This window comes from Mytilus californianus, unplaced genomic scaffold, assembly GCF_021869535.1.
Source record: "Mytilus californianus isolate M0D057914Y unplaced genomic scaffold, xbMytCali1.0.p SCAF_5, whole genome shotgun sequence".
Taxonomy (NCBI): Eukaryota; Metazoa; Mollusca; class Bivalvia; order Mytilida; family Mytilidae; genus Mytilus; species Mytilus californianus.
The window spans coordinates 18270353-18295551 of record NW_026262701.1 but is presented as its reverse complement, the minus strand read 5'-3'; the positions used below and the strand labels follow the sequence as shown (position 1 = coordinate 18295551).

The 25199-nt window shown below is 31.3% G+C and overlaps 1 protein-coding gene across 3 annotated transcripts in view; it reads right to left on the bottom strand.

Moving 5' to 3' along the window:
• The window catches only part of LOC127701048 (A disintegrin and metalloproteinase with thrombospondin motifs 18-like), a 523205-nt gene that overhangs the window by 465067 nt on the left and 32939 nt on the right, over positions 1–25199 (bottom strand). For 2 of the 3 annotated variants that reach the window (XR_007981810.1, XM_052204821.1), the window contains exons 4-23: positions 24043–24187; positions 23370–23572; positions 22032–22115; positions 20441–20600; positions 19254–19359; positions 18394–18531; positions 16569–16722; positions 15670–15765; positions 14905–15053; positions 14305–14368; positions 11520–11631; positions 11102–11229; positions 10283–10406; positions 8924–9168; positions 7622–7763; positions 5797–5923; positions 4604–4811; positions 3307–3504; positions 2349–2555; positions 742–895 (exon numbers count right to left, since the gene is read on the bottom strand). Coding sequence is in view for 2 of the 3 variants with exons in the window: in XM_052204821.1 (XP_052060781.1) it covers positions 742–895; positions 2349–2555; positions 3307–3504; positions 4604–4811; positions 5797–5923; positions 7622–7763; positions 8924–9168; positions 10283–10406; positions 11102–11229; positions 11520–11631; positions 14305–14368; positions 14905–15053; positions 15670–15765; positions 16569–16722; positions 18394–18531; positions 19254–19359; positions 20441–20600; positions 22032–22115; positions 23370–23572; positions 24043–24187 (2944 nt within the window). In the remaining variant the exon portion in view is untranslated. The remainder of the gene's footprint in view (positions 1–741; positions 896–2348; positions 2556–3306; positions 3505–4603; positions 4812–5796; positions 5924–7621; positions 7764–8923; positions 9169–10282; positions 10407–11101; positions 11230–11519; positions 11632–14304; positions 14369–14904; positions 15054–15669; positions 15766–16568; positions 16723–18393; positions 18532–19253; positions 19360–20440; positions 20601–22031; positions 22116–23369; positions 23573–24042; positions 24188–25199) is intronic. The other variant, XM_052204823.1, reaches the window with a different exon arrangement.

Genomic DNA, 25199 nt, shown 5'->3' with positions numbered 1-25199 from the left:
CAACATACCTGTCAATAGGACACCATACCTTACATTTCCATGTTCAATGAATGGCTAAATCTTGGCCAAAACCCTAAATTGGAATTTATTTTCAAAAGCTCATATCATTATGAACATGTGTACTTAATTTAAAGTTGAAGAGACCGCAACTTCATGATCTTTACCTCATTGGCAATCATGCCACATCTTCTTATTTTTATATTAAACAAAAAAGTTTAACTTTATCATAACAAAGCAGTACATGGCAAAACACAGACTGTAACACAGAATGTGTCTCCACTCTCATAAGCAGGGCACAAAATAATGACTTTATTTATCAATCTATTTTCAAATAAATTTTACACCATCTTGGATTGTAAAATAGCTGATAACAATCAGTCTAGATCTCTAATAAAATATACAAGTTTTGAGAGGAATGTTTTTCATCTAAATTAAGAAAAAAATATGTTTTATGTTATTAATGTTTTAAAAAATTACAGTTCTATAAAGGAATGTGTAGGGAGTTTCCATTTACCTATTTTATTTTATCTTACTTTTTTAAAACATAAATCGTTATGAACATTTGGTTAACATTTTTAAATGTTTCCTATACCCTCTATCATTTACTTAAGTTTGAAATCGTCTTTAATCTAACATTTCACAGGAAAAATTCAGTAAAGACTTCCCCCTCCTTACCCTCCAAAAAAACCCAAAGCATTCTACAGTAAAGGTTTGTGAGTATTGCATCATTAATATACATACTACGATAAACTTCTTTGGGTTTACATGGTTGTAATTTACAGGTCTGAGAGGCTGAAGGTCGTTTATCTATTTCACATCCTAAAGCATCTTCATTCCTCATATTCAAACAACGAACCTGACGTCTCTGTTCTCCTTCTCCACAAGTAACAGAACACTAAAATTCATAAACAATAATGAAATATATTCAAGATAATAGAAAATATAGCTGACTTCTGCCAGTAATAATGTCTTTTCAAATTCTCAGTGAAGGCAGTTTGAAACTATGGAAACCACTTTCAAAATTTCAGTGTAAAAACATCATTAAACATCTGCTATTAATAATCACCATAAAAACCTATATGGAGAAATGGGAGTAAGTACCCAAAACATGCATAGATTTTCCACAATTATTCTCACCTGACTGGGCATTGCTTAAAGAACTACATCATTATAGGCATTTCCTCCAGAAATGGCAAATATGGATTCAACATATCCTTCTGCTTTTATTCTGTCACAACAGCAGAATGGATAGAACTTGCCAAGTGATTAAATATCTAAACTTTAACTTAAAAAAAAATAAAATATAAGACACTAAACAGAAGAAGAGTCTGTTTCTATGATGAGTGTTAGCTGATATATCTGGAGATTTATAAAAATAAATAGTGTTTTCGATGAGTGACATCATTAGACATGGGCTTCTGCTTTTATTCTGTCACAACAGCAGAATGGATAGAACATTCACCTCATCATTGAATTTTAACCCATTTTAACCAATGAAGTATAGAGGCAAACCATAAGTTGATTCTCAAAACATGAGCAGCTTTTTTGAAAAAATTTTGAACAGCTAAAAAAAATAATGATAATTCTTGTCTATCATTAAATTAAAAATTGGCATTTATATGTAATGCAGTTTTATTGAAGTAATGATTCACAGATAACCTTTAAATAAAAAAGTCTATCAGTTCTGTAGTTTCAAAGATTCAAGCTCAATCAGGTCTAATGTACATAGTAAAACAATTTCAAGGCACCTTCTCTTGGTGCCATGTATGTATATATGCCCTCAGTCTAATTAAAATCAAACCTCTCATAGCTCCCTTTTTCTGTCTTTTATGTCTCATCCCACAAAACATATAAGAAAACAGGAGCCATGAGAGGTTTGATTTTTACTTTCTATGTACTCTGATGTTTTCAAAATATATTAATGAAATGTACAAAGATAATAAGGGATACATTATACAATATTCTCAAAACTTCAAGACAGCTTTTTTCTTTAACACTTAATGGTTTTCAACATACAGCTGGTATGTAATATGACAAAAACATGTTTATTACATACAAATGAACTATAATCCCAGCTGGGTTAAAAAGCATGCTAAAACATGACTAGCACATAATAAGCAGTATCAGCTTTTCTGAATGGAAATTCTGCAGTATGGAAAAGCAATGCTTAAGGTTGAAAAATTCAGCATTATTTGTGGTCATAATTTCAAAAACATTTCTTTTCTTGTAAACATTAATACTTTATATATGAACATCACATAATGTTGAAAAGAACATGAAAGACTGGAAATATCACCTAACAATGCACAACTATATTGAAAATAACTTGTCAATACAAAAAAGCAGACCTGTGACCATGGCATTGTGTGCCACTGTGGCAACCAGACATAAGCTACCGGACATGGCATAAGGTGGCATGATTCTACCATGGCAACATCAGGTTTGTCCAAGCCAAAGCACATCCTGTTACTGGACAACTCCTGAACTTTATCACCAATAATTTGTTTACATCTCAGGTAACGTGATCTTGAACCGTCTCCACAAGTTTGAGAACACTGTTAAAATGCATAATGGCATGATTCAAAAAGGAAAATTAGTGAAGCAAGCATTGTACAGTCTAATAATATTGCAAATGAAGTATGTAATAAGCAATGCATAAAAAAGCCTATTTTAGACTATCCTTACTATGCAATGGCTTAGATGGAAATTCTTAGCATTTTAAAATCAGAAAGTGTTTATGTATTTCTATTTTTTGTTGTATGCCTAAAAAAAAAAACCCATTTGAAATTTATCAAATATTAATTTCAGAATCTCTGTGAATATTAATAAAAATCTTGTATAAAATTTTATCTACTTTTTTTTATGTTTCTCTTTTGATCAGCTAGTATTAAGACATCATGTCAATAAAATAGGTTAATTACTATTATCACGAAGACAATAGATCTAATGTTGAAAGTGTGAATTTAATACATATTTTTTTTGTTCCATTTACCATTTGAAAGAATACAATATGGGATCCTAAAATAAAATTACTTGTATCCTTCCATAGTTATACAGCAAATTAAAAGATAAACTAATAAACTACCAGTATATTGGTCTAAACTTTCATGAACTTTTTGGATTAAATATTTTTTCAAAGCAAAAGCACAATTTGAAATAGCTGCAAAAAAGCTGTAATTTCAAAGTCTGTATATCAGAAAAAACAATGAGCAAACACCTGAATGTAAATGAAATTAAAAAAATTAATGAAAGGCCATTAGTTGACAATATTTTGAATTTGAAAATGGCAATGGTCACCATACTTACTGGTCCCCATGGTGACAAATGCCATTCAAACTGATCCTCTGGTGGACATTCATCTTTCTTACAGGATTCTGTAATGTTAGGTTTGATGCCATGACAACTATCGTCTGGTATTACATTGTTACCTCTGACTCCTTTACGACCTTTACTTTTACAGACCACCTTCCTTGACCATATACCCTCTCCACAACTCACGGAACACTGAAACAAATGTGTGCAATGTACAAATAAGATACAAGAAATATAGATCCCACCAGTAATATCGTAATACACGAGTTATAGTGGTGGAATCTGTTTCTCTAATGATTTTTATCCTTCCTTTTCCAAAGATTTGCAGAAAGTTGTGTTCCTTATATGTGACATCATCAGGCATGGTCGCCTTTTTTCATGACCTCACAAAAGAAAAATCTGAAGAAACCAAGAAAATTTGACATCATAATTAAATTTCTACCAATCATTTGCCGAGAACAGACATTTCACTAGTGAGGAGAACAATTTTTTTCACAATCGGTTGGGAAATGTGAAAAAAGTGAAAAAATTAGAGAATACTATTAGTTACACTGTTTGCTAGTGACCTAATACGATATATATGGGGTCAATAAATTTCATCTGAAGCCCTCGCCCCTTACATATTGTATTAAGTCACTAGCACACTGTGTAACTAATTTATCTTACTGACTATCTTCACAAGTGGCATTTAGACTAGTGGCCTATCAAAGTGATCAAGTCTTCAATATAAAGAACCTACATCCATTGGTCCATACAAAAATAAATGCCAACAATAACAACTTGTTAGCTTTTAATGTATTTTATGAATTTATTTCAATTGTTGATCATCAATTTCTTCATCTGATGTTTGGGTAAAACGTTTCAGATTTGTCCTAAACGCTTTGATGTTTTTATAAAGGGACGTAACACCACTATAGCTACAAGCTATGTATTAAAATAAACCACACCTACAAACTAAATATACAGGGTCTCCACTTTTAACCAATCATATTCCTAGAAATGTATAGGAAGTTTCTGATAAAAAAAAAGCAATTCACTACACAAAAGAATAAAATGAACAAAAGCCATTTCGTCCCTTGCAAATAAAATTTAAAACAATCTATTGTAATAATTCCAAATTGATTTAATGTGGAAATATATAATCTAACAATGATATTTTGCAGTTTTCTTTAAAAAAAATCACTCAGAATCAATACGATTTTGAAACAATGCCTTAATCCATAATAGCTTCAATTTTTTTTTTTGAAGTTTATATATTAAACTCAATGAAAAGATGAAAATGCCATATTACCTTTGACCATTTGCCTTTAAACCATCTAGGAGGACAAGCATGACTGTTGCAAGGCCTCTTTTTAATTGGTTTAGGTAAATTTCTACAGAATTTTTTCTTGACAGCCTTATCAATTGACATTGAGTTTTTCTGCCGACACATGATCTTTCTCTTCTGTTTACCACCTCCACATTTCTTGGTACACTCTCTCCATCCTTCTGGCACCCATCTGAAAATATACCCATAAAAGTATTGTGTGATTCTTGGGTCATTTGCCTTATCAATTGTTCCATATGAGATTCCATAGTTTGACCATTATAATCAGTCAGTTACCATATGTTATGTTTCAATTTACATTTTAGGGAGGTTTTGTTTTGTTTTGTAGGTAACTGAGATTTTAAGACACCATTATAATACACCTTATCGCTATTTGTCCACCATTACTGGACATCACACAAGTTCCCGTAAAATTTTGACGTCATAATAGAAAATGTCTGACGCCACAATGGAAAAGTGATTGTTGTATGACGTCAAAAGTTCGAGCGGGACAGATTCTCGGGTCAAGCGGGAATAGCGATAAGGTGTATAGAAGCATAATAACAATATCTAAGATGATATCTTAAACTTTAAATTTAGGGATCCAACATTTATTATAGTGTCGATGAAGTGTAGTTAAGCTTTGTAGTTTGCAAATATACTTGTACTTTATTTCTGATATAATTCATTTTACTATACTTTTGATCAATTTTACTGAAAAAGAATTATAAGAAAAGAGCTGCTGAACTTTTTTTCTTTTCAGGTAATATTTTTATGACATTGACAATGCTGAAGATATCATACATGTCATATATGCCATTAAAATCCTTTATAAAGCTATTGTATTGAAAAGCAATGAACTGAAGTGGTTTTGTTTTTCAATTTTTTAATTCAGAAATAAGGAGATGTGGTATGACTGCAAAAAAATTGAAAACAACACATTAAAAATTTCATGCATCCGAAGCACTTTTCTGGATTTACCTTCATCAGGAACGCTCAAAGTCGAATATTTGAAAGCCAAGGATGTATAAAAATTTGCAATTGAGACAACTATCCAACAAAACCCAAAGGACAAGTGAGTGAACAACTGCAGGTAAGAGTACAGCTTTCAACGAGTTATACTGTCTTTTACAATGTAGAACCTTATTTTCTTGGTCCCTGTTTTATTGGATACCAACCTTGGAGGACAAGGATTCTGGTTACATGAGAAGATTCCAGTCTCTGGTTTGGACTTGGAATCACAGTATGCTGGGTCAACTTCTTCATAATGGTTTCTACGACAAAAAGCTGACACTGTTTTACTACCTACAAATATATATTGTTAAAAAGTATGAGGCAAGTAAAAAAAAAACACAAAAAGTTTTTTTTATATATAAGACTTATATACAATGTAAATTGTTTGTTACTTATATCAGTGAAATGTATATTAAAACACCAATGTAGAATGCAAGACCCAAAAACATTTACTATTGTGGTTATTTTTATTCGTAGGTTTTGTGGGTCACAGCGAACCACGAATTTAAGAATTCAACAAAGAATAATCCCGAGAAATGTGTATGGAGTTGGATGTTTATTTCCGGTTATGTTATACAGTTCTAGTATAGTGTTGACTAGCGATAAACATTTTAACATAACACGTGTTTTTATTGAAATAAGATACAAGTATTTTGATAAAATCAATAATAAATATATTGAATATCAGTGATAATTTACTTTTTAAAATTGATTAAAACTGTTCAAGAAAAATAACTGCAAGTTGTTTATTACCGTGTCATAGTTTAGTTTACTGGTGATTAAAAATCAATAGGATTAAGTACGGGATATTGCCCGTAGGTAATATTGTTTATGACAGGAACATTTATTTTCACACCTTTAACTTATATGACTGTTAATTATATCGTGATTAGGGAAATGAGCTTTCAATCAAAGAGTTTTGAATGCCTTATAAAATTCCGACAAGAATTTATAAATTGTAAAACAAACAAATAATTTGTCTCTGCCCATTATTGTAATAGAAGTTTTCAATGAACACTTTAACCTAGAATGACCAAGCTAGGATTTGGACAATTCAAAACTTTTTCAATGAATTCCTATTTTTTTATTTGTTTTTTTATTGATCAAACCAAGAAGGTTATATGATTTTCAAAATCAAAAAGAAATCCACGAATTACGTATCTGATTTTTTTTTTTTTTGTAATCAGCGATCCTCGAATTTACGTATCTGATTTTTTTTTTTGTAATCAGCGATCCACGAATTTATGTATACCACGAAACGTCTTTTTTTCTCTATCCACAAAAAATTGATACCCACGAAAATAAATGAATCCACAGTATACCTTAAATGATCAGAATTTAACTTCAATTACTAATGTAAAAGTCCATTTGTAGTTCAGAAAATAAAAAAAAATATCACAGATTGCAATTTTTTATGGAACAATGATGAAGAAAATTGAACATTTCATAGTGTTTCTCAAATTTCCTTGTTTTGGTGGAAGTTTCCTCCCAAAGGGTATTACCAGCCCAGTAGTCAGCACTTCTGTGTTGACATGAATTATCATTAATATGGTCATAGTTATAAATTAACTGTTAACAAAACTTTGAATTTTTTAAAATACTACAAATTTTCTATCCTAGGAATGGATTAAGTTAGCTGTATTTGGCAAAATCTTTCTATATTTTGTGTCCTCAATGCTTTTCCTTCATACTTTATATGGCCTTTTAACTTTTTTGGTTCAAGCTTCACTGATGAGTCTTTTGTAGACCAAAATGCACATCTAGCATACAAAATTTGAAGCCTGGTATCTATGATGAGTTTTTTTCTATAGCTATAGTTTTAAAAACAGAAAATTGTGATAATTCATATGTTTTACTTTAAGCTAGAGAAATTCCATGGTTTAGCCATCTATTTGCTACACTTCCTTTAAGAAAAATACACAAATTTTGAAATGCTTAAGGAAGATATCTTCACTATAGACTTTTGCAAGAACCTAAAAATCTTCCTACCTCCTGCACAAGGCTCTGAGCATGCTGTCACAGATATACTCCAAGAATACATATCAGATCTTTTTGTGGTTAACTTCTCATGTTGATCTATAGGTAATGCATATTCATAACTTATCCCAGGATTTTTGTCTTGTACTAGAATCTATAGAATTAAATATAAACATGATAAATAGATCATAATTATGATGTAATGAAATATGAGGCAGACATTGTGTTTTATTTTCTACCAATTTATCATCATTGCATTTACATTTAAAAAAGACAATTATTAACTATGAAAACACTCAAGTACTTAAGCTGAAAAGGTTTTCAATAAGATAAAATCATAAAACATTTCTGTTTAACTTGTTATCAAAAATCTTCTTTATTTATAAGAAAATAAGGAGACATGGTATAATTGTCAACAAGACAACTATCCACCGTACATACACCTTTTTTTTTTTTTTTTATCTCAGCAACTATTCAAAATGAAGAGGCAAATTTAACTTTGCTTTGAGCTACTTAAAAAGTAAAGTAAGGTAAAGGTTTGCAACTATTCATCTTGGTCATTCTCCAGCATAAACCTTGATCACATGGTATATTGTTAAAATTTCTTCTTGCAATATTTTGAAATGTGTCTAAATATCTTTTAAAAATAATGGTCATTATTAGTTACATAGTGTGCTAGTGACCTAATACAATATATATGGGGTCAGTAAATTCCATATGGGGTGAGAGCGAAGCTGGAATCCCCATATGGAATTTACTGACCCCATATATATCGTATTAGGTCACTAGCACACTATGTAACGAATTTATCTTACCAGCTATCTTAACATGTGGTATTTAGACTAGTGGCTTATCAAAGTGATCAAGTCTTCAATACCGTTAGTATTAAGAACCTACTTCCATTGGTCATACAAAAACAAATGCCAACAATACAATAACAACTTGTTAGCTTTAAATGTATTTTAAGAATTTATTTCAATCGTTCATCATCAATTTCTTTTTAAGATTTTTCCTCAACACCGTGTTGTTTTAATAAAGGGATGTAACACCACTACTAACCGTGTATTGATATAAGCCCCGCCTACTAACCTAATATGGAATATACACGGTCTCCACACAGTTGCTTTTAACCAATCATATTCCTAGAAATGTATAGGAGGTAAGATAAAATAGCATACACTTCAGGCAATATGAAATTTCTTTGTCCTAGCCATATAGCTGAATCAACACACTACATATTATCAGCTTCTTACAACACTACTACAAAAATATTTGTGAGTGACTGATCTTTGCAATTCTTGTAAAATGTTTTACCTCTAAAACTAAATCTTCTGTAAGTGGTCCATCACATGTCAATGTTTCTGGTTCATTGTATGGTCGACTGTAGTAAAATTTAGCTCCTCCTATCTTATATTCACCAGGCCAAGCAACACGATGTTCACCATTCAGTAAATATTTACCAAATATGTCACGTATGGCAAGGTAGTTTGATGATAAGGCATTTTCTTTAATTTTTATGGATCTGGCTGTCTTAGGTAATACAGCTATTGGAAAATATGCTGGAAAATATCAAATTGAGTGAAGTTAACATTTTTCTACCAAAATGTTGCATATTTTTGTCAAATACAACAAAACAAATGATATATTTAACAATAAAGATCAGTACTAATATAGGTTCTAAAACTGAATCTAAAGAGTTCCAACATTCCTTCATAAAAGACTATTACTTGACATGTGCCTGTACATATAACCAAAGGAAAGCTTGCTTATTGCTTTAAATATTTGAAATTCAACAGTCAAAAGTGAAGAAATGATGAATTTAAGGTGGTACCTAACACTACAGGGAGATAACTCTGTAAAAATCAGCTAAACGTTTTAATTACGTTGTATTGTTAAGGAAATATTAAGCTTCTCAATGATCAAAATTAGTTTGTCAAACTGCTATATAACCAGTGAAATTTTTCTGATAAAGTGGTTGGTTCAAATTATTTGAAATTTTTATATTTTTGTCAATGGGTCAAAGTAAACATTATGTCAAAATTTTAGGAAAATTAAACGAGCCAAATTAATATTAGTCAAGGTGTTGGGTACCACCTTAATGAATTTGGTTAATAATCTGTTCCTCTTATAATTTTAGACCATATGTTTACAAATGATCTTTTCTGATGATCTGAAAATTGTATCAAGATCTGAGGGAACTAGCAACATACATATATATGGAGAAAATGTAAGGAAATATGATATTACAATTGACAAACTAATAAAAGTAAAACTGCATGTTTTTTAAGTTGAGTTGTGCTTGACCTTGCTTATTAAAATCTAAAAATTGTCTGGTTTGTTAGATCTCTTCATTACAGTTTAAAATATTACGAATATGTCACAAATAAGTAATTTCTTAATTATTGATAGACATATATACTATTCAATTTTAACATCTTAATAAGGGAGGTAGATATTTCATAATATTGATTTTTTTTGCCATTCCTTTGAAATTTCTAAGCTGTATGATTTAAAACACACTAGGCAAACACTGAATCATAGAATTCTGCTGAAGTCATCTTACTTCAACTGGCATTGATAATAGCCTATATTCCAACTGAATTTTTACTTCAAAATTAAGGTAGCATCAAAATAAAGTTACAGTTGACTAGTGTAAATTTGATATTTACTTACTGTTTAATTTGGGTTGTTCTGTATATTCACCACTTAATATTCTACAGGTAGAGTTATCTCCCCTACATACTCCACAGATATCATTAGAGGCATTAGAACCAACAATCCAGTCACATCCTATTGGCTGAATATAAAACATTTAATATGTCATTGCCAATTGCCAATTCACACTTCACAAACATCATTTGATACATTAATATGCCCAAAATGCAATCTAAATGTTAATGCAATAACTTTGTTATCTCCCCTACATCAACTTCTGTATTTTCAAAAACAATTGTGTACATTTGTTATTGAATTTAATTTGCCACACTCTGTAATGTAAGAGAAATAAAATCTAATAAAAAAGCACCTAACAACAGAAAAGGGCTCATCACAAACATGGGTTATGCTCATTGTTGAATCATATGGTTACCTATAGTTACTTATATACATGTCCTTTGGAACATGGTGGATAGTTATCTCATTGGCAGTCGTACCACATCTCTTTATATTTTGATAAGTAAAAACTCTATTGTCATTACTGGGATGAATGTCCTGTCATAGTTTTTGCACTAATTGAAACATTGTTATAATGTCTGAATTAACAATAACTTACGGTCAAATCATAATTTGCACAGATGTCGAATTATTATAAAAGGGTACCGGTAACCTAATTTTTAAGTAAAAAAAGCAAAGGATTGGTGCTAAAATAATGTAGAAAATATGATGTTGATGTTTTCATTTGTTAGATTAATTTCTACCACACATGCCTTTCTATTCATCAACAATATCTATATCTCAGTATGATGGAATGGATTTTCTATGTCTTGTGCTTACCTTACACACACCATTAATACATAGGTTGTTTTTGTCCATGCACTTCATACCATCAACAGCAGTATGTTTGATGTTGAACACATAACTATAGGTTTCAGCATAGCAATGGAGAATACATGGTTCATTAACTGGAGAAAAAAAAACAGAACAATTTTTATATGCAAGAAATAAGCAAATGTAATTCTTTAAAAAATCCTAAGGCCATAAAATATAAATTCCTAAAATCTCATCCAGTACCACAATTTTTTTAGATCCGAACCAAAAAATTAAATTGATTTCTGGCTTTTTTTTTCATCTTGAAAGAGGTTTAAAAAAATGTAATAAAAAATGTAGAATTATATTTTGTATCAGTTTATGATTTAACTTACAGTCATACAGTTTATGATTACTTAGAGTCGTACAGTTTATGATTACTTACAGTCGTACAGTTTATGATTAGGTTTCCATTTGAGGTACCATCCTCGGTAAGGTTCTTTGTTATAAGATGTACATTGTACATCATAAAAGTCACCATCACCATTAGGACACACCTATAATATAAAAAATAAAAATATAATTATAAGATTCAGCATATCAAAGAACCCCATATATTCAATTTTTGTTGAAATCAAGTTAATTTGGACTCCGATTTAGACCTACTTGAAAACTGGGCCTAAAATTAAAAAGCTAAATACAAGTTTAGATTCAGCATATCAAAGAACCCCAAGAATTCAATTTTTGCTAAAATCAAACTAATTTTAATTTTTGACCCTTTGGATCTTAATGTAGACCAGTTTTAAAACCGGGCCCAAAATCCAAAAGCTAAATACACGGTTAGATTCAGCATATCAAAGAACTCCAAGAATTCAATTTTTGTTAAAATCAAACTAATTTTAATTTTTGACCCTTTGGATCTTAATGTAGACCAGTTTTAAAACCGGGCCCAAAATCCAAAAGCTAAATACATGGTTAGATTCAGCATATCAAAGAACTCCAAGAATTCAATTTTTGTTAAAATCAAACTAATTTTAATTTTTGACCCTTTGGATCTTAATGTAGACCAGTTTTAAAACCGGGCCCAAAATCCAAAAGCTAAATACATGGTTAGATTCAGCATATCAAAGAACTCCAAGAATTCAATTTTTGTTAAAATCAAACTAAGTTGAATTTTTGACCCTGTAGACCAATTTTAAAACCGGGCCCAAAATCCAAATCTAAATACACGGTTGGATTCAGCATATCAAAGAACCCCAAGAATTCAATTTTTGTTGAAATCAAACGTTTCCATTCTCATTTTTAATGTTTAATTTTGGACTCTTTGGACACTTTGGACCTCAATGTGGACCAACTTGGAAACAGGGCCCAGAATTAAAAATCTAAATACATGGTTAAAAGAACAAAGTTCAAAGAACCCCAATAATTCAAGACTTTAAAATAAACCCCATTGAAAAGTATTGTTTTTGGCCCCTTTTTCCTAAACCATAACCCCCAAAATCAATCCCAACCTTCCTTTTGAGGTATTGAACCTTGTGGTATAATTTCATAGAGATCCATATACTTATACACAAGTTATTGTCTCGAAAAAAAATGCTTGTTTTTGGCCCCCAATTCCTAATCATTTAGGGCAATAACCCAAGCCTTCCTGTTGTGGTATGGAACCTTGTGGTGCAATTTCATAGAGGTCCATTCACTTATACTCAAGTTATTGTCTGGAAACCAAATGTCTTCGGAAGATGACGATGACGACAACATCATACCATTTTAAGGCCTTGAAAATTTGCAGGTTCTATAACAAATCAATAACATATCACATCAACAAAGTATCAAAAGCCTAATTTCAAGACAGAACAAGAGTACACACGCTGAAATGTCTCGCCTTCTTTACTAATCATTGATATTATGTTGATAGTCCTAAATATAAAGCTTTATTACAACTGTCACATAAACTTAACATTAACCAAGAAAACTAAACACTGACCAATGAACCATGAAAATGAGGTCAAGGTCAGATGAACCATGCCAGGCAGACATGTACAGTTTAACAATTCTTCCATATAACAAATATAGTTGACCTATTGCTTATAGGTTTAAGAAAAACAGACCAAAACACAAAAACTTAACACTGAGCAATGAACCGTGAAAATGAGGTCAAGGTCATATAAAACCTGCGCGACTGACATATAGATCATAAAATATTTCCATACACCAAATATAGTTGACCTATTGCATATAGTATTAGAAAAACAGACCAAAACACAAAAACTTAACACTGAGCAATGAACCGTGAAAATGAGGTCAAGGTCATATAAAACCTGCGCGACTGACATATAGATCATAAAATATTTCCATACACCAAATATAGTTGACCTATTGCATATAGTATTAGAAAAAAAGGCCAAAACTCAAAAACTTAACTTTGACCACTGAACCATGAAAACCAGGTCAAGGTCAGATGACACCTGCCAGCTAGACATGTACACCTTACAATCATTCCATACACCAAATATAGTAGACCTATTGCATACAGTATAAGAAAAACAGACCAAAACACAAAAACTTAACTATAACCACTGAACCATGAAAATGAGGTCAAGGTCAAATGACACCTGCCAGTTGGACATGTACACCTTACAGTCCTTCCATACACCGAATATACTAGACCTATTGCTTATAGTATCTGAGATATGGACTTGACCACCAAAACTTAACCTTGTTCACTGATCCATGAAATGAGGTCGAGGTCAAGTGAAAACTGTCTGACGGGCATGAGGACCTTGCAAGGTACGCACATACCAAATATAGTTATCCTGCTACTTATAATAAGAGAGAATTTAACATTACAAAAAATGTTAACTTTTTTTTCAAGTAGTCACTGAACCATGAAAATGAGGTCAAGGACATTGGACATGTGACTGACGGAAACTTCGTAACATGAGGCATCCATATACAAAGTATGAAGCATCCAGGTCTTCCACCTTCTAAAATATAAAGCTTTTAAGAAGTTAGCTAACGCCGCCGCCACCAGGATCACTATCCCTATGTCGAGCTTTCTGCGACAAAAGTCGCAGGCTCGACAAAAAATCAGCTTTGTATGTTAATGCTCCTACATTAAAAATAATTAGAAGTTGTATTATGGATGGGTGCTGTTAAACCCTGTTCTACAAGTTAAAGGATATCAATACAGTAACAATCAGATCTCTGTAACCATCCAAAGCAATACATACCTTTATATTACACATTTTGTAAACTTTATCATCTCCTTGACAGGGCATACCACCATACTGAGGTCTGAAAAATATCAAAATCATAAAAATAAGAAGATGTTGTATGATTGCCAATGAGACAACACTCCACCAGAGACTAAATGTCATAGAAGTTAACAACTATATGTCACTATATGGCCTTCAACAATGACCAAAACCAATACTGCATAGTAAGCTATAACATGCCCCAAAATGACAAATGTAAACTTTTCAAACGTGAAAACTAAAGGCCTGATTGATGTAAAAAACAAATATGATATACAGCAACAACGACAACCATGGAACTACAGGCTCCTCACTTGGGACAGGCATTTAAGTTTGTTATTACATTTTGTATTAAAAAATTATATGTTATTCAAATTTTGTTACCACATAAAAACTAAACATAACCTTAAAAAAGCTGATCACCATTGTATTATTGTGTAAGCTTATTTATGAGAGATCCTTTATTTTACTTGACATAAAGAAGGTAATTGAAAAAAGAGCTAATTCACTATTACCTAAACCTACCGGTTCTACTTCTCCCTCCAAGTCATTGGAGCAGGATGTTTACATACTTACAATGGCTTGTTACATTGTCTCTCTCTCTTGGTAACGCCACCACCACAAGAACGAGAGCATTCTGACCATGTTGACCATTCTGACCACCCACCATCTACAGGACTGGGCCCATGTTGTCCAAACTTTACACATGCACCTTGGCGACACCACTGAAAACAAACAAGAGTATATACTTTATATTCTATATGACAAATGATATACATCTTGACAAACACCTTATATAAGATTATTTTTGCATTTGTCTAACCTTTGATATATGAAAAATCACTCAAACTTACAACTGTAATAAAAATACTTTAAAACAACAGAAAATAAGTTCAGCAAAAATTAATCTTATTATGTGCCTTAAATAGTAGCAGCATTTACAAATTTTAAAGCTATTGGTTAGACATGTCATGTGATTATACCCAAGACCTCACACATTCAAGGCAAGCATGCTACCACTACAATAAAGAGCTGGTTACTTTCTTTTCTTACATTTTATTTTCATCAATTGCTTACTTAAAACAAAGCAAATAAATGCATATGACTAAGTCTTTCTTGATGATGAATTTGTAGTAAAGAATAAAATACAAGCACTTTCCAGTAAATCTATTTTTACAGTGATACAAAGGAAAGGAAGACATAAAATTGAATTCTAATTATAATCTTTTTTTAAATGAGTAAAATAATAGTTTAGTAGTCAGAGATAAGACAAATAATAAACATTCATTGACAACATGATTTGAAAAAAAAATAGTAAAATAACAAATATTGCCTACCTACCCTACCATGACCACAAGATGTTCCTTCAGCTGCTGGTAAAAACTTGGTCTCACATCGTTGTCTTCCTCTGAAACACCACAGGGATTTACATATGTCCTGAATTATAAATACAGTACACAATTTTTTTTTCTCATAAAATCAATATAATTATCATTTTATCCACTGTGTTTTAGTAAGGAAAACAAGAATTGGAAATATTTAATTATCAATTTTAACTTTATGTGTTCCAAAGTATTTATTAACAGTGTAATGCCATGCCATACCATCCTGTGTAGTCAAGGTTGCCAAACACTCCTGTAGTAGTAGTACTGTTAAATTTTGTTTTATTATTGGCACTGAACTAGAGGACTAAAGGAATAATGTTCAAAGCAGTCTACTGAATTTATTGGTTGTGACTACTGTTATCCCACACTTTGGAAGCCATCTTTTCTCTAATGAAAATAAGGCTTTGTGGAACTGTGGTCTTAGGTCAGAGGGACTGTGGTCTTAGGTCAGTGGGACTGTAGTCTTAGGTCAGTGTGACTGTGGTCTTAGGTCAGAGGGACTGTGGTCTTAGGTCAGAGGTACTGTGGTCTTAGGTCAGTGGGACTGTTTAGTTGCCAAACCTTCATTGTTTTGATACCCTGAACCTTAGTTTTATTCCTAATTTCAGTTGAAACTGAATAGTCAATATATCAAGCTGGTACCTTCATAACAAACATTATTTGATACATAATTTGTCTATGGGAGAGTAGACCTATTTTTGACCACTACTGTAGATACATTTTACTGAAGACTGTATGTTGCTTTTTCGATTGGTTATATATGTGTTTGGTTGCTGCTTCATTGATTAATGTACACATCTCATTTTATTCATACAGTAAATAGAGTATTCAATTAAATTACTAACGACTACAAACCTTTCCAAAATCGTATCCACAAAGCTTGGCTTTATCCCCAAACTGCCATTTACATTGCATATCAGCATCATACAACTCTCCTGGTAACTTGTCAGGAAAAGATAACTCTGATACATTCTTAGAATGGTTAGACAAACACTGTGCTTGTGGTGTACTGAAAAAAAAGTTTCCATTTCAAATGTTAGAACAAGCTGTTAACATTTCCTAAGTGTTTTGTGGTATATACTGTAAAATTAGAAAGGAGAAGGTCTGGTAAGGGCTTATTTTGGCCTCAAATTTGAAGTACATCTGATGTAACATTTTTTACATTTTTTAAACACTTAAGTGTCTTCTTCAGTCGATTCAATTAGTCTATGTAAAAGATTTGAACTGATTTGGTCATTAAAGACCCCTAAATTCAGACTTGAATATGAAAAATCTATCAAATATGCTACAAAACGTCACTTTTCAGATGGTTTTTGTCCAAAATGGAAGTGGCCGCATTTGTGTTCAGTTTCAACCTTTATATATGTTATGTATCATCTTCAAATACAACATATATTTGAATATTAAGAGTGAACACAAGTGTGGACACTTCCATTTTAGACAAAAACAGCCCATATTTATGTGATAAAAGTATTTTACTTTCCAATAAATAGCTAAAAGTTTACATTTTTAACAAATTTTTGAAATGCTATATTTTGGGGTCAAAAAGGGGTCTTACTGGGCCTACTCATTTGTGTGTGTATTTATTATTGTGATGGTTGAACAATGGACATAAATACGAAAATAATTAGTTGCAGTTTCAAGAAATCTGGTATACAAACAGTGCTACTAAAATTTAAAATGCCAGTTTTTATTTTTTGAGAAACCTATCCTGTCACAATTTTTACAATATCAAAAACATTTTTAGAATTTCCTGAATTTACAGTAATTGTTTTCTCATTGCTTTCTGAATGGCTATTGTAATAGTTATACATCCATAAAAGACAGAGCACTGATGTAGGAAGTCCTTAATAAATACTATATAAGTTAACTAGTACACATTATACATATACATGTATATGTAACCATACATACATATATTTGGCCTTTCCTTGTTTGTGTCATTGGGTTGCTGTCTAATTGACATTTACCCCACATCTCCTTTTATTCATACAAATTTGCTTGAAACTTATCATATCAATATTTTTGTTTTATTGAAATAAATATTATATATCCAAATCTTTATTGCTCAGAAACTCCTTGATTCTGGAAACTTTACTTGGATTAACACAACTTTCAAAAATTTTCATTTTAAAACCTTGACAGTTTTTTTTAAATGAGATCATTAGGATTGATTGCTTGAAAAAAAAAATAGATTGTATAAACGTATGGTTTGTTATTTAATTTCTGTCAAAGGAGAAAATAATATCTCAATGACAGCTTTGGATATCCGTGTTGTACTTTTAGAACGTTTTGGCTGATACATTTTTCTCAATGTTTTCACCGACCCTCATTAGAATTAACCAGTCAGACTAATATCTATATGATTATGCGGCAAAAATTGACTTAAAATGCAGTTGAAAAACATCATCTATTTTTTTCGCTTAATGAAAAAGGCACATTTTTAATGGCTCTGACGTGCAGATATTGAAAATATTTTCTATACTTTGTAAAATATGAATTTGATTTTCTGGATTTTTTTAACCTAATAAGATAAGCTTTCGATTAAAAGTAATTCCAATCCTGTATCATCCAATCAGAGGCCGTACATGTTTCTATTCTGAGTACCATCTTGGGGTAAAAAACTTGCCAGTAAAATGTAAATAAATAATTGCGCTATAGATTTATGCTGAAAACTAACTTCAAGAATCTCATAAGGTAGGCTTTACTACATATTGACCATTGGAACAATCCATCTTTACTAACAAGGGTAGGTGACATCAATTTACCAGCGGACTGTGAACAGTAGTTACCCTCTCCATCATGGAACATTCCAAAACTGAAAACAATTAAATTAACACTTCATACATTTTTACAATGAACTTTTTTAGATTGAGGTCGCTTGTATAACTACCTGTCTATAAATGTTTCAGACTTATGTTGACCTTCATATGTCTGTTAGTGTTTTGTATTAATGGGTTGCTGTCTTATTAATGTTTACCCAACATCATCTATATTATTCAACACCAGTTAAGGAAGTTTTTGTACTAAATGCTACTGTGAAATTGTCCAAAATGTTGATTTATCATATCTTTTTTCACTTTTGGCGGTAGAGCTATTATCTGTGGTTAATTACGGAAATTACAGTCATTTCCAAAACAAATCATATAACATGGCAAAATTTTGTGTTGTATGGAGTCATGTGCCCAACTAGGCCGTAGTAGGGTGGAGAGTAAAAAAATAATTGTTTTATACTCTATGCTACTATGAAATATGGTCACAATTGGTGAGTGGTTTGTCCCTTTCTATAGTGTTACAAGTTATTTCACGATTTGAAAATGGAGCCAATTTTTTACATTCCTAGAAAAATTCAAGATGTATGAAGAAAAAATATAATAAGAATGACTAATGCCCAATGAGAAGTGGCAGTCAACAATTTAAAAGTTTGTGGCTCAATAAAACTAGAGATTATAACCTTTCATATCTAAGACAATCATGCTACAAAATTTAAAAACATCAGCCTTACAATACTCTAGCAATTCACTGTGTTTATCTACTTACTTGTGTCCCATCTCATGAGCTATAGTAAATGCTGTTGTCAGACCTGTGTCTTCATTAATAGTACAACTTCTCACTCTGTTACACATTCCTTCTATTGGTGCAAACCCTACAGAAACAAACATTTATTAAATCAAGATATTTAGCTTGTCACATGGTATGGGTGTTTATCATTTTAGACCATATGGTGACCTTTTTAATATCTATTTTGGTTGATTTGTGTTGTTGAGTGTCTGCCTCATTGGTTTTTTACCAAGTGAATCCGTTTATGCATATTTATATAACAAAGAAAATAAACTAAATTGGACAAACTAAATCCATTGGATGTTGGATAGGTACTGGTTGATATTTTAGTCTTAGATGCATGATTTCTTTATTAGTTGTTATTAGCTTTGAACTAGCTGTCAATAACTGAGAGTACTCTCAGATTTGTACTTAGTGTCTTATTTGTTGTGGGGATTTATAAATACCTTGCCACATCCAGTCTGTGTTTTTGTTAGATATTTTTCTGCTTTGTATTGATCTGATGAGTTAAACAAATGATTTTATAGTTTGTTTCAGGAGCCTATAATTCAGTGATTGTCGTTTGTTGCTGTATATCATATTTGTTTTTTGTTCATTGTTTTGTACATAAATCAGACCGTTAGTTTTCTCGTTTGAATTGTTTTACATTTGTCATTTCAGGGCCTTTTATAGCTGACTTTGGGGTATGGGTTTGCTCATTGTTGACTGATAGTTGTTAACTTCTATGTAATCTGGTCTCTGGTTAAGAGCTGTCTCATTGGCAATCATACCACATCTTCTTTTTATTAATTTTTACAATTCATAATCATGATATCTAAATTAAAGAGTACTTCAAAATACTTTTTCTTCATAAATAAAACAATACATATTTTCCACTAGATTAGTTTGTCTATAATATGTGAGATAAAATCTATTTCAAAACACAAAAATTTTGACTCAACTGGATTATCTTAAAACTTTAGCTTTAACATAAGCTAAGGTTACTTCCTGTTATAATATAAAAATTATTTTTCTCTCTTTTCTTCTTTAACATGAAATGGTTACTTAGTGATAATTTTTATATGACCACGAGCACTCCCAGTATGAGTATCTACATGTCTCTCCATACACAATAGCAGGGCAACATAACTCTATAGAACATTAAACAAAATTATCATTTAAGCTACCTAGAGTATCACATGGTGAGTTTTTATATGAACACAAATCCATCCCGGTCATCAGTATAGCATGGTCATGTTGTCTCCCCCTGTCTCCCTCCAGTACAGCTTGCCAGGAACAAAAACTGTTCAGTGTCTTATCTGCATGATATCCAATGGTTAATCCTGGCTGTAAAATATGGAAAAATGTAACTTCTTGTCTAGCAATTAAAGTGTGTATCTAACCAAAATAAGAAGATAAATCAAAGTTTGTCAAATTGAGGTATAGAACGTACATATTACTATTTAGGACCCTGTGACACTTGACTGCACATTTTGCAACACTCGACTTATTGACATCATTTAACAATCACTTTTAAACTGTGGTGAAAACATATATCAAACATCAAATTTGAATGGAACTGCCTTTGCTTTTTTGTAATGGCAGACAAATAGCAGTGAGGACTGTATCTGACAGTTTTTGTTGCATTCCCTTCAAATTTCTTGATATCATTATTCATAATTTAAAAAAAAAAAAAACATTCATGTAGTATATCAGTAGAACTTTTCAAAGGCAAAAGTGGTCTGATTACAGAGGTGTTCAAGAATAGCCTGGTCATACTGCCTATATACATACATACATGATCATACATGTTTCAAAATTATCATTATAAAAATAAGTATTTTAATTAACTAGATCACCCAAGAGCCTGTGATATAAATCTGCCAGTCACCATCAATGTGCTTTATTCCATAAAACCTAGCAGCTGAGTGTGAAGGTTTTGAATAAATTTGTCAAAATTTATGTTTTAGCAACAGCAAATGTTTTCAAATGCAATTCCAAAAAGAGGCAAACATGACATTAACAACATGTTTTCCAGCAACTGGCCTATTTCACCACTTATTGTAATATTTTAACAACTTTGAACAACAAAAGTTATGATAAAAGCATGTATTGGTGTGACACATCATTAATGATGTCTTTGTAATTCAGTAAATAGTATGAAAAACTACACAAGTTTTGCATTTTTTCATGACATTTACATTACTAAAACACCTTTTGGTTTTGTTAATGGATACATTGCTTGTATTATATTTCAAACATATGTCACATATTTCAAGTATATGTGATATATGAGTATTTTAAACTAACATGAAGTTGATCAATGCAGGAGGGTACATATACATGCTGAATATAGACCACAGATACTATTTTGCAGTCAAAAGTTTGAAGATGATTATGAAATCTATTTAAATGTGGAAAACACTCAATTTAAAAATGAGGAGATATGGTATGATTGCAAATAAGACAACTATCCACTAGAGACAAAAGGACGTGGATGTAAACAACTGTAGGGCACTGTACTGTCTTCAACAATGAGCAAAACCCATACTGTATACTGTGGATTCATTATAATTCGGATACAAATTTTCAGGGATTTCCTGGGTCAAGGTTAACTATGAATATAAATGTTTGACAAAGTTCATATTTTCTATAGGCTGGTATGCAGACTTTGACAAAACCACAAAATCAAATATCATTGAAAATACAATTTATTCCTTAATCCACAAAAATTGGTATCCACATAAATAAATGCTTCCACAGTAGTAAGTTTTTTACCTCATCTCCTTCAAGAATAATTAGTCCAACTAGTACTATACTGACTTTATTTCCAAGACTCCTGTCTCTGAACAACTCAGCAACCTAGAATAAACAATATATAAATAATTTCATAGAGAATGTATTTATTCTAAATAAGATAGAGATTATAATTTGTTGGGTAAGAACTGTTTAGACAATATCAACATATAGGAAATCCATTTCCCTGCTTTTTCACAAGTACAGATGAACTCTGAAAAAGTCTTGTTAATGTATCTAACCCTGTGTGAAGACTGAGGGTAATGATCTAAATCTAGTGTAAGTGTAAAGCACAGAAAGTTTATAATTTTTTTTGTATAGACAAAATATGTGGGAATTTTTTATTATAGAGTTATCTTTATTTACTTAATAATACAAAGATGTAGAGAAGGTAAAAAACAAAATATATAAACTGTCTAAAAAAGAAAAAAGAATAAAAAAGCAAAATGTACCATTGTTAACTTCTATGAAATTTGGTCTCTTGCGGAGAGTTGTCTCATTGCCAATTATACCACATCTTATTTGTACAATCATCTCTAACAATGAAATTGATTGTTGCTATACTGTGATCTGTAAGTTTCATCAGGACATGCTTTGGATAACTTCTGTTGATTGTGAAGTCATGTGTTTTGTAGATAACTGATATAAACTGATTATAAGGTTTTCTGTATATTGATACTCCCTGCGATCACTTAGGAAATGCTTCATATTGTCACTTGCAGAGCTCTAATATTTTGCAATATCAAAATGATGAAAATCTGATCTATTCATCCAAATTGTATTTGTGTGTTTTTCGTGATAGAAAAAATAGCTTTTCTTGATTTACCAGTAAACCAGAAGAGGACTTAGGGAGCAACCATTTAAGTTCAAGGGGGGGGGGGGTTATGGTTTTTTGTCGAAGTCAAAAAAATTTATCGCGCAAAGTGCAAACATTTTTTTTTAGTTTTTTCGATGCTTTCAATCAAATTATTTTTTTCAAAATTTAACACTAAAAGGTATGGGGAAAATCTGGATTCAGATAATTTTTTTTGTCATCTGCTTGACCACAATATTTTTTTTCATCAAATTGGGGATCAGAATATTTTTTAGAAAAAACCATAACACCCCACCCCCCGCCCTTGAAGTTAAATGGTCGTTCTCTAAACAATTATGAATCAAACTTATCAACATTAGATCCTTATGACATTAGAGATAAGTTAGGTCAAACAATTTTGTCATCACAAAGCTGTAATTTCAAGAAGAGTTGATCAGACTTATTAAGACTTGTAATTCTGGCCACTTTACTTTCTCAATACATCAGATCAATATTACTTTACTCACCATATTAAACAAAGTCAGTGTATAAGTTGTTATATTTTGATCTCCATGTTTTTGGTACAAGTTTTTATCAGCTACAACTAATGTTTCCACAGTCCTGTCTGCTAGATGATCTTTACGTTTATGTCTGTTATATTCAGACTTCAATGATCTTTTATTAATGCTGCTATCATGATTTAATTCTGATGAATATAAATTGTCTTTATCTGAAAAATTAAACAACAATGCAAGTATTAAATATTTCATTGAGTTACAGATACAGAAAGCGTAGAGTGGTTTATTTGTGTTGAGTTTTTAAATTTCATGAATTTTAGGGCCAAATCTGTTCAAGAGATTTTTTTTTAGTTTTTTTTGTCCCTGATTCTGATTTGCTTTAAACATCGAATTTAGGAGAGGTGATATATTCTTAATTGTAATTTTAGCTAAATTAGCCTAAAAAACAAATCTTTAGAGATATTTTCACATTTTTAAGCATTAGCTGCTGGGTATTTGACTTTTGAGCATCTGGCTAACAAGAACAAAAAGGCTTCCTTAATTTAATAATTTTGGTAAACTCACTGGTTGTATCATTGCAAAGTTTTCATGTCTTATTATTTATATTTGTTAATCTTAAAATGAAAATTAGCTTTTATTGTTTTGTATTGTTCAAATATAAATAGTGAAACAATGTACCTACGTCTACTGGACCTGCTGTCGTAATACTGTTTCTGGGGTAATGATGATCTTTTATACATTTTATGAGGTTGACCGTGACCTTTGATCTTATGACTTTTGTGAGGTTCTATGATGTAATCTTCATCTGCTGTTCTAATGATACCTCGCTGAAAAAAATGTGCAGAAAGTGTAAGTATACCTAACAATGTATCAATAATATTGAAATATCAATGACAAATTTTCCCCAACACATTAACCAATTTAATTTTTGATGGTCTTTTTTAGACAGTACAATACCTGTTGACCCTACCTTGCCTTGAGGGAAACTTCCAACTGGAACCTCATTTCAAACAAAATGTAAATCTTTTTTCCTGAAGATAAAAAAATTCACCTTAGCTCCTTTTCACCCAATAAAGACAACAGGAAGTTGCATGATGTGATAAGAATATGCCATTCTTTGTTTAAAGTATCAGAAAACACATTACAACTCATCACTGTCAAGCTCCTGGTCACATATTAAGTCTTTCTTTTCAGTAGTTCTACAGAAAAGTGTGACGAAATATTTGTTTTCTCTCAACGTATTGAGTGGTTTAAGTCTAAGGGCCATAACTCTGTCCAAAACTAGTCAACCAGAAACAAAAAAAAATTATTCTGTAAGTCATCATTATACACTTACAGAATGTATGTTTGTGCCAAGAGTCAGTTTCAGTTCAGCAGGCTTTACAAAAATGTCTTGACAAGTACAATATTCATGAAATTTTATAGGTTCAAGGGAAGTAATTCTGCCAAAAACTACTTAACAGAACAAAACACAAACTCTATATCTGTAAGTCATTGTACCTAAAATCAGATCGGTGAGGCTGAGGCATAATGAAAAAAGTCAAAACTTCCATTTTAAAATGATGGAATGACTGAGTGACAGATTTAGGGCCATCATTGGTAACACTTAGTGGTTGGGGCATTATAAAACTCAAGTTACCTCCCATGTAACAAGGATTTAATAAATGAACACTTTTCATTGTGATTGTTTAAAAAAAAAATTCTAGAATTTTGTTAACTTAATAAGTACTTTTTATACGTCCTTTTGTCCCATAAGGTATTGTAACTTAAAAAATAGTTTCAAAGGTTACTCTACAACACATATAAAGTAATAAATCTAAGCAATGCAAAATACAAAAC